At 32.8% G+C, this 11,276-nt stretch overlaps 1 protein-coding gene across 7 annotated transcripts in view; it reads right to left on the bottom strand.

Annotated features, from left to right (window-relative positions):
• Window positions 1-2,438: 2,438 nt before the first annotated feature.
• Window positions 2,439-11,276, bottom strand: part of LOC135832187 (paired box protein Pax-6-like) — a 47,978-nt gene continuing 39,140 nt past the window's right edge. For all 7 annotated transcript variants that reach the window (XM_065345272.1, XM_065345270.1, XM_065345273.1 and 4 more), the window contains 5 exons: window positions 4,242-4,418; window positions 4,058-4,140; window positions 3,772-3,977; window positions 3,407-3,678; window positions 2,439-3,304 (listed from right to left, as the gene is read on the bottom strand). In XM_065345272.1, coding sequence (XP_065201344.1) covers window positions 3,216-3,304; window positions 3,407-3,678; window positions 3,772-3,977; window positions 4,058-4,140; window positions 4,242-4,418 — 827 coding nt within the window. In that variant the 3' untranslated portion in view covers window positions 2,439-3,215. The remainder of the gene's footprint in view (window positions 3,305-3,406; window positions 3,679-3,771; window positions 3,978-4,057; window positions 4,141-4,241; window positions 4,419-11,276) is intronic.

Here is an 11,276-nt window from a genome sequence, read left to right as displayed (position 1 = left end):
AGTTTCAAAACGAGTTTTGCGTCCAAAAAAAAGTAGGTACTGTACTTATTTGAATTACCTATATGTATAACCATAGTTAAATTCGTGTGTAGATCTTTACTCGAGGACTTTGGGTTTTTTTCCGGAATTCGGAAAAATTTTATTTTAAAGATCATCGGTGGAATACATAGGTAGGTAAGTTGAAATTTTATTTTCTAGTTCAACATGAGATATCTACTACGTAAATAGGTACCTTTGTACTCGGAATTTTTATTATTTTCCAGAAGATAGGTTTTTCGACTGAGTCCAATTTTTTTTTGCGAGTCCAAAGAAGCTAACGATATTTTTCATCCATAAAATATACCTAATTAATTTTATGGGATGAAAATTTTAAATGGGTTGCAGGCATCTTGAACCTTTGGTTCTTCCGTTCGAAATTTTATTTTACGGGTTAAAATGATACAAAATAGGTATGTAATGTACTATGCACCTTATTAATCACTTCACAACTTGTTTCCACCATTCATGGTAAAAACAGAATAGTTGAAAAATATTTATAAAAATATTTTTTGAAATAACTGTTCACTTAAAGCTGACTGAATGCTAAAAAAGTTACACAGCAAGCAAGCAAAATTAATTATTGTGATTTGCAACGATGAACGAATATCGAAAATAATGCAAACTAACAAGTATACCAATGTATTAGGTACTTCCATTCCATTTAAAATCTTCGACGTATTATCAGTTTGAAAAAGTCTCCTTCAAAAACTAAGAATACAACTATTACAGCGTCATTTTCAAAAAATTGTTGATCTCCTTTTGAATTATATTCACTGAAAACCCTCGAATTGTACCAAACCAATATTGTTGAAAACTGAAATTATTATTCAATTTTATCTCCGAAAATATGTTGCTTTTAGATTTAAATTAATCGTAAGAAATGTAATCTCTTCATAGATCGTTATTAGCAAATAGGTATTCGATTGCGTCATTTGACAAAATGATTAATTATTTCGAAGATGCAAAATGAACAAATACATCAAAGCATTGAAAAAAATAATAAATAGAAACTACTTGAAAATCCATGGTCATTTTATTCGATTCGTAGGTTAGATACCTAGGTATATCTACTACACGTTTCAGAACGATGTATCCTTGGTAATCATTTTTCGTGATTTAGTCGCTCAATCATCGAATATTTTTGCAATTGATTATAATGTTAACACACTTTTTTTTCACCATCAACATTCAACAGTCGAGATCACCGAAAGGCGATTCCAATAAATTATGTAGGTAGGTAGTACTCGTATTATCCTGCATTGACTTGACTAACTAATTTTTGAGAGATTTTATTGAGTTATTTATTTTACTTGGGTTATTTTGTACTCTTATCGGCAAAATCTCATCTCTACAGCATTCACACAGTAACAAACAATCAAACCATCTAAACAGCAATTTCAGCTGCGTGTTCGCCCCTTTTACGAAGCTTATCAAAATTTTTAAATTATTTATAATCATTCAAAACGTCTATCAAGTAACTACCTACCTTTTTTGTTTGTACATAATTACTTTTTTTGAAATAATACCCAAGTACCTGAGATGAAAATTTTAGAGAATGAATTTGATTTTGATATGTAGGGATTGGATTATATTGTCAAGCCAATCAAAAGCGATTTTTTATTTTTACTCTTTTTTGAGATTTTTAAATGTGTATTATGCCTTGTTGCTGAATTTCATTTGTTCCTGAAACTAAAAATGAAATAAAGAAACATCAAGAGTTGAATAATAGCATCAAGTGCCAAGTAGGTACATATTTGTTTGTCTCACTTTGCGCAGGGGGGCAAAGAAAACTGTTTTTCGCATAAACACAATAAATTAACTATCGGTTCGGCGGTTCTTCAGAACGAACGGCTTCAAAAAACATCTTTGCTATTAATATATAGATAGAAAGAAGTGCAATTGTTGTATGTCCATCCGTAGAAATTTTAGGTTTCTATGAAAGATACAGCCAACATGCGGTTTACGTATTTCTTACGCTTCAATGGAAACGCTGTCAACGCGGTTAACGTTGTTGTCATATAGGTGGAATACTTGTCTGCCGCAGGGGAATCGACTTCTTGACGCACTGAATGTGGACTCGGACACGTCTCGAAACGAACCGTTCGCCGCGTTAAAAAAAAAATATCAAATTTCATTACGGCGAGAGATGGTTGATTTTTTTATCCTACCAACATTTCAGTCGATTTATATATTAAATTTCAACGCATATCTGTTTAAATCTAGGTTAATTATTATTCCATCGAATCTCAATGTAACATTATTCAGTCATGTTTCTGCAACTCTCAACGTGTCAAGATGTTCAATAATATGATAGAACCATAGGTACCAACACAAGTAAGAAATCTTCATCTTCCTTAAAAATGCCACGATGAATGATCAATAAATAATTAACTCGCGTGTTTAGAAATATACTCTTTTTTTAATTGAAAAAAAAAATAAAGAAAAGAAAAAGAAAAAGAGAAAACAAAATGATCACATTGATGTCTGGAGATCAGTACACACCTATTCATCAATTTACAATGTTATTAAAATTGTTTATAATTTTTCTACGCTTATTTTATATACAAACATGATACATTAATATTCGTATACTTTACATAATAAAAATCGTATACTAAATTTCTTTCATTACAAATAATCTAAAAGAAATAAATTCAATCAAGAAAAATCGCGTAGAACATTCCAAATTATGAAAATTTCAGTAAAATTATTAAAACGTCAATGATTCTCAAAAATTTGATAACATTTTCATGCAATAAGTAAAACACATAAGTTGAAATTCAAAATTGAAAGAAAAAAAAGCATTCTATTATACCTTGCAAATGAATATAAACATCAAGAAATAAATACAGTGGTAACTTAAACAAATAAAAATTCAATATTATGGAAGGTACCAAAAATAAAATGTTAAAAAAATAAATAAAACTCAATAGCAAAAATTTATGGAATTGGAAACATGAACATGATCAAAAATATTAATAATTTCATTCGTATTGTTTCAAAATTTCTATAATAAAAATATTGACTTTCAAAGTTTATAGAGTATTACAAAACACACAATAGATATTAATAAGCGATCGGCCTTAATCATTCGTGTGTATTTGATATGAAATAAATTATGATGCCTCCATTGCAGAACATGTTAGGTATTAACAGTTCCACACTTACCACCACTGTCACTGTATTCTAGGCCAATATTGAGCCGTCATATCAGAATTTTGGCCTGGCACGGCGATTGGTACTGAGACGCCAGGTGATATCAAACCTAACCACAAAAAAATTAGATTTAATATTTAATTTGATTAAACATTTTCATGTAAATATTTATTGGAGCACATAAAAAACAACAACAACACAAGCAATTTACCCGAAGTACCGTTGGCATTGTACTGATGTCCATTCATATTATGATAAGCATTATGGGAAACTGGACTACACGAAGATGTCGGAGGTTTCAAAGGCGTATATGGTGACATGCCCAAAGGCTCGTATGTCGGAGGACCTCTGCTCATACATGAATACGAGTCTCTTTGTTGAAGACACGTCGTCGGATTTGGACTCATCATTCCCGAAGGTGGTACACCCGGTGGTATATGGGCTGCAGAAGGCATACCAAAACTGGACATCGAGTTCATAGAACTGTAAACGAATCAAAATTAATAAACTTTTACAAACTAGTAGATATGGCCATAAATGCGTAGGTACACTAAGCAACACCAGTAGACACGTTACCTGTAAGCATCTGATATCGAAGGTATTGGAGCTGGTATACTTGGATACATGCCATTCCCAGTGAACGTTGACAGTCTTGGAGGTGATGGAGAAGATAGCTCCGTTGCATTATTCGTTGTGCTGTTTGATTGATCGTTTCGGCCTTGTTTTTGATGTCTTAATTTTTCTTCGCGTCTCCATTTGGCTCTTCTGTTCGAAAACCAAACCTGCAAACGGTTTTTCGTTATTTTAATACAAATTCTTAAAGCAGCTTTGTAACCGAATAGTGATTGTTTTATTTTATTACCTGTATTCTAGCTTCAGGTAATCCTATCTTGACAGCTAATCTTTCTCGAGCAAACACATCAGGATAATGAGTTCGTTCAAATTCTGAAATCAAACATTCGCGTAATATTGAAACCTACTTTTTCTTAAGGGATAACATCAAGATTAAGCAGTCTACACTGAGGATGAAAAAATAAGTTACGTACCTTTTTCTAGATTATCTATTTGATCATTTGTAAAAGAAGTTCGATTTCTTTGTAGCTTTCTTTTAAGTCTTAATCGTGCTTGATCATCTTCTGGTCCTCCAATTATTGAACCAGGATTCGAATTATCACCACCTGAAGTACAAGTTTCATCTGATGGTGTTCCATCTAAATCTAACACTGAAACAAAAATTAAACAGCAAAAATTAAAACCCGAAACTACATAAATGAGTACCTAACCTTAGTTTGACTTTTCATAGGCAAATTCAATGTAAAAAGATTTATTAAAAAAAAAAAATAGATCTAAAATTAGGTATACGTTAGTACCACATGCCGCTGCCACCATCAAATAATGCAAGCTGCTACCGCCGATGGTTTTCTCAATCAGCGGCATTAATCGGCATGAAAAATATTTGTAGACGTGGGGAATAACATTTTTTAATTTTGATCTATCAGAAATTGAAGTTTTTGCTCATTAAATAAACAATTTTCAACAATTTTTCGCACTCGCTTCACTCAGGCTTGAAAGTCACACTATTATCATCTGATCTAATTCTAGTAATTCTAGTTATGCATGGAAAAGTTCCAACTTTTCAAGTTTTCATTTTATAACGACAAGTGTAATTTTGAAAAAGGTTGAGCAAAATTTTTGAAAAATCACTAGGAAAATTTTTCGTTCACCCTCCCCTCTTCATAGTACAAAAATTCATGAACAAAATTAAAGGCAAAAAAATTAACGGTAAGTACATACTTAATCTACTTTTATTTTTTTCTACTGGAGTCAACATGAAATTTTACTTTTACAAAAATTTAAAAATGTGGTCATTAAATGCAGGATAGAATCTTAAAAATTTCAATATCATATTTTATCGATGAAGGGGCTAGGGGTAGGGGTGCAAAAAAGAATTGGAGGTATTTTTTAGAAATGATGGGAAATTTTCCCAGGAAAGTTTTTGGAAATTTACGGGGAAAATTTCTGAAAAGTTTCGCATCCATGAAGCAAAATTGCTGTAAATAGCGAGAAACTTGTAAAAAAAAACCGTCCAATTTATACAAAATATTGATAAAAGTGTTTTAAAAAACTTCGTTTTCAGGCTTCTCGAAATTAAATTTTCAAAAACATTCACCCTTGCTTCGCTCGGGCTAATTTGTTTCTTGTTTTATAATAAAAAAAATTCACATTTGAGCCTCCAAAAATCCAAAACAGAAAATGAAAATTTTTATGAGTCCCATGGATATGATATCAATCAACAAAATTGGTTTTCCCCCCTATATCAGTCGGAAAATTTTCAGTCGGATCCCCTTCCCAGTCCCAGCCATGTGGAGGAGGAGGAGGGGGGGGGGGTCACCGATAAAACGCCGTCGCCGCCAGTTATTTTCAGCTTCTGTGGCGACCGTCGCCGAAGCTTTTTTTGATCGGCCCACAGCACTACAGGAATATTACATAATTTCGGAATGAGGACAAACTTTTCTGACAATATCGCGTGACAATAAGGCATCAAGAATGTTCCCAAATTTTAAATTTGTAATTTACGACAATATTGGGAAATCCCAGAAATAAAAATATAAAAGGGACCACGCACTACGGGTTATATTGCATATATAGGTACGTAGTTGGCGCTTCAAGTTGCAAATTGAAAGGGGTTCGAATAGATCATTTAAAAAGCACGACGAAAAATGAATAAATTTCACTCCGACCTGCTTTTGTCTACAACTGAAATTTATGAAGTTTTCAACGCAAAAATTACTTATGTATATTGTATATGCATAGATGAGTTGAAATTTTCTCATCGAATTTGAGCAACTTTCTAGATTTTGATCCTGAGCTGAAAGTCGACGATTTGTTAAGAAATAGAAATTCGTCAGTAGTCCCCTCAATTTGCAAATGAGATGAAAAATTATACGATGAAATTTTGCTCATTTATCAATGCACTGGTCCGCCTCCCCCCCCCCAAATGATCAAAAACTGATTTCGACAATAGGAAATAGGTGCGTATAAATGTATTAAGTATAAAGTTTTAAATATTGTGTCTAAGTAAGTCTCAAGTATTGCCATCCATTCATCCGACTTCTGTACACTTATATTTATATTATATAGAATACTTGTATAGATCGACAGTCTTCGAAGAAAAGGCTCCCAACACCAAAGTCTCATAATCAGGGGCGATTTCATTTTGAATTTCACTGAAACATTACGCGTAAGAGAACGATCGTTCGACACATTCGTTTGAAAAAAAGAGTTATCAAAATTCACGACACCCTGCGTACCTAATACAGGGATTTCGAAGTCGGGTGGGTATCATATAGAAGACTCGAAAGGGTGTTTATATGTATAATACACACAATGGATGTGGAAATAAAAAGCACAATGAGTTCTGTGACAAAAGCAAGAGCTAAGTACCTATATAGGCATTTAAAGATCAAAAAAGGGTTGATTTTAAAACCAACTCATACGGTTCACAAGTTCAACTTTTTTGTTAGCAACGTTTTCACTTATAGCACATTAAGAGTAAATATACATTTCATAAATTCTTTCTTCACGAACACGATTTAATCTGTAGAACGCACACTTTATGACTTCTATGTAGATAGGTACCATAATATAAGTAATTCTAAGAGGGTAAAAACAAATTGAGTAGGTACATGAATCCCAACCATTAAAGTTATCCGAGGCCATGTCAACAAACACGAGTTAAAACAAGGTGCCCTGCCTATCTACGAGTAGATATATGTACTAAGTAAACATGGAAGCTTCTTTTTTCTCAATTACGTAAAAAAATTATCATTAATTCGTACAACGTGAGGCGGCGGTAGCGGGGTGTCGTTGGCGGTTTAAAAGACCTGCAACTTATTGTTCATCTCTCGAAAAGACATCGAGGCTATTATTTCGCGCAAGATATCGAAATGATTTGTGCGGAGAGAAAAAGAGAAAACGAGGATGTTTTTAAGGAATACAAGCCCCGCGAATGGTACGACAAAGAGTGACGAGAGGGTACGTGTTAGTAAAAGGATGCTGAGGGAGAGAGACTATCATCGGAGTGTCGTTCTCTGAGTGCAAATTTTGGCCTTCTGTATATTGTTCTGTTATTTTCTGCGTCGTGGCAAACTCCTCTTGTTCTGTATTCTCCTCGCAATCCAACTATATACTCTTATCGGCAGTTTCTGCATGAGCGCTTACGCCACTGTTTGCCTTTACGTTTTACTCCCTGTTACACATCCGACATTACTTCTACGTTTTTGTCCCTTATTCCAAAATTCCGCTCGTTCTAAGGGTGAACCGATCTTATTCCATTTAATAAAGTATAACTCTTCTGCATTTTGAAATATTATACAAACTTAAAAACCTAAAATATAACCTACATAAAATGCCATTTTTCTCGTATTTATATTCGCAATTCGCTAAATTTTCCGTCCCTAATGCAAATTTCACTCTAAACAACGTCGCTTCTTTCTCACTCTCTTACTCACTCTGTTTCTTCTGCATAACATTAACTTGACATTTTTATTTCGACCCAACAACACACGAAAAAAATACCCGAATTTTTATGAGATGTTGTTTTTGTTTTAGGCGAAAGTTGGCTATTTGTTTATCTAACAAAGCTATTACGTTGAGGCAGTGGTAGTTTTTCAAAATACTCGGAGGACACAAATTGTCGAGAATTTCTCAATGACGAATTTTGTTCCCTAATATATGTAGATATCAAACAGAAAAGCAAAAAAACAAATAAATAAAATGAAAAGAAACCAAAGAACAAAAGATTCTGCAACATTGAAGAAAAACCACAACATTTTAGGTAGGTACTTAGGTAGGTACCTATAATTTTGCAAAAAAATTTCAAGAAAATGGGGAACTATAGGCACATATTTTTATTTCACTGGTACGTTGAACAGTAGTAGTTATTGGGAAATCAAAAAAATATTTAAAAAGTAGCTACCTATTATATGGTACCTTTTTGAAAAACAACAACAACAACACAACACCATGAAAAATACAGAAAATAAGACCAGTAACCCTGAAAAAATACCACGTACACGAAAATCTGAAAGAAATTCAATGATTTTGAAAATTATTTCTAAAAGCATACCTAAAAAGTATCACTACGTAATATTGAAAGATCAAAGAATTGATGAATTGAAGCAATTTTGGATATTTTAAGTTCCATTTTTTGAAAACATTTTTAGGGAAATTGAAAAATGTTGCTTAGAAAATGAGATTTCTTTCATGAAAATGATAAAAAAAAACTGAACGAATTAAACAAAATTGAAATACGAGTAAGTTTAAAAAATACATGAAAAATATCATTTTTGGTGAAAATGGAAGAGTTGTAACAATTTCGATATTTCAAATTCATTATTCGAGAATTATTTCTAGGAAATTAAAAGCTGGTTTGAAAAGTGCAAAAAATGAGGTCGCTTTTGTAAAATTATCAAAAACGCCAAAGAATTATTTGAAATACAATATGTACAACAAGAAGAAATAAAATTATAAAAAATACTTTGACCTATACAACGTATAATTTTATTAATTTTTTAACAAAAATTTCGCATCACGTATCCAAAAGCATAATGAATGACTGATTAAAGTTACTTTCTATCGAGTAAAAAATTACCTATTTAATTTCTTTACCACCAGTTACTTTCAATGATCTCAGTCTCAGTACGGTGGGTATCTATTTTTGGATTTAATTTTTTTTTTGTAATTTACAAGCCACTAACATAAGATCCGTTCGCATTCATGAATTTTGAAGATTCGTGATTTAGATTATCAATAATTTATCTTTTTTTTTTATTAAACGCTTAAAATTTCGTCATAATTTGCAAACAACAAAAAAAAGTGTTAAAAAACCTTCATACTCACATTTGTAGTGATGATGATAATAATGACAATGACCATACATATCACAACGAACAACCAATTGTTGACAAGAACAGTTACATAGATAATTCATTGATCACTGCTTTGAAAAAAAAAAATTATACGCCACCATCTAGACGAAGAACGAAAATGAGGTATGTAAGAGCAGTACATTTGTGTACATCACATTAAGCGTAGGTGAAACTCAATTGACAGTAATGCCACAGGCACAGTCTATGGAAAATCCAAATGAACGAAGTAATTTTTTGCTGATTATTCAAAAATTGGTAACATCCGCTTTTCATACAATGGTCGTAGTAGCTTATCTTAAAATATTTGCACGAGTCTCGCAAAAGAATGATTTTCGCCAAGAATACAATAAATAAGTAAAATGTTCGTACTGCATATAGGTACATATTTTTCGTGGAAGGAAACCTCTTATTGCCGTAAATATGGCATAGTAAGAACCGGATATTTGATGGGAAAAGGTTCTCAGTTACCTGACTACGATGACGACGACGTCGAAGTAAGAAAAGTTACCCAAAATGAGATACTTTGTCGCGAATGAAAACATCAAAACATGACTAGGTAGTGATTTGTGACAAAATGACACATGTAATCTGTTCAAAGCCACCGCGCGACCAGATTAAATTTACCTACTTTTATTCCGCAACCATGTAATAGCAGATGTCGGTTTCACGGTGTAGGACTGTAAGACCGACTGAATAGATTTCGAGGGTTTATTTTGCTCTGATTTTAAAACAGGTATATAGGTACTTTGTATCCTGCAGCTTTGTACGTGTGCGACGCGTAGGCATAATTTTTCCCCTTTCGAGTTTTCCTTCTCATTTTTTCTTATAAAAAACACCTCTTTTTTGACGTGTTGACTGATTGATTTAATAGATGAATATTTTGAAAATATCATCGGTATACGTTTGCTGGAAAGGGTTTTGATTTCATAAATACCCTAGTCTCTCATGTATGTAGGTACTTCTACTTCTACCTACCTAATGATGATTTTGTCCCCTCAGAATTCAAGGATATTAAACGAGCTTTTAAAGAAACAGAGTGTCCATTATTTTTGGAAAGTCATTTTCCCTGACTTTTCCAGGTTTTTCAGACCATTTTTTCCAATTTTCTATACCTACCCCATACTTTAATTAAAGAAATTATCGGGGGGAAGGAGGATTTTTTTTTCATAAGTTTATCTTCAAACTGGGGAAGTAGGTAGGTACCTACTTTGAAATTTTTGTGTATTTTGACGTATGGTAGGTATGTATTGGCAGATATAGCTAGGTACTTTGTACGTCGCTTGAAAATGTAATAACTATTTCGAAAATATCAATTGGCCAATTTTTACTCGGTATGGTACCCTACCCTCATCACTCACCCAATCACAACCCTATTCAAAGAACTTCTACCTAACTGACACCGATATTGGTGTGCTTGTCCATCATTTTGTTCCTGATTTAGAAAAATTGTTTTTTTTTAAAACTATTTATGGTATTTATCTATGACAGAGTTCTTGCAAGAAAATGAAAATAATAAGTAATCAAATGAGCGCAATCACTTTGATATTCACGCAGTGTTACACTATTTTGAACTTGAAATAAAGGTTTGGAAAAATGGCTAAAAATCAAGACAAAATAGCATCAAATGGAAAAATAAGAACAGACGGTTCAAGATGTTGGCGTGAGAATGGATATTTTTAGGGGAAAAAAGGAGAGGAAAATCTAAGACAAAATGTTTTTAAAAATATCAAAATCCATCTTGTGAGATCATACCTGTAAATGTAATTGAATCATTAGTGTTTTCCAAGACCACCTTACTGCTGTCTTCCGTCTTGGAATGAGCAAATTTCTTTTCTGCGGTGACTTCAATCATATGTAAGAGTGCAATTAAATCATTCGTATTTTTCAAGACCAACCTATTCATGTCTTGAATCTTGAAATTGCTTAGGTGTAATTGCTGAAGTTCCACCATATCTCTAAGCAGCTCAGTGATACCTTTAAATGAACGGCTGAGTGTGTTTTTATCAGCTTTGTTTTCTAATGATTTCTGAATGCCTAACTCATCTCCAAGCTGTCCAGCCATAAGTTTGACCTTATGGCCGAATGTAATTAAATCTCTGGTATTTTTAGAGATCATCCTATTCGTGCCTTCCACCTTGGAATCGACCAGTT

This window comes from Planococcus citri, chromosome 1, assembly GCF_950023065.1.
Source record: "Planococcus citri chromosome 1, ihPlaCitr1.1, whole genome shotgun sequence".
NCBI classification, from domain to species: Eukaryota; Metazoa; Arthropoda; class Insecta; order Hemiptera; family Pseudococcidae; genus Planococcus; species Planococcus citri.
This window is presented reverse-complemented; position numbering and strand designations above follow the sequence as displayed.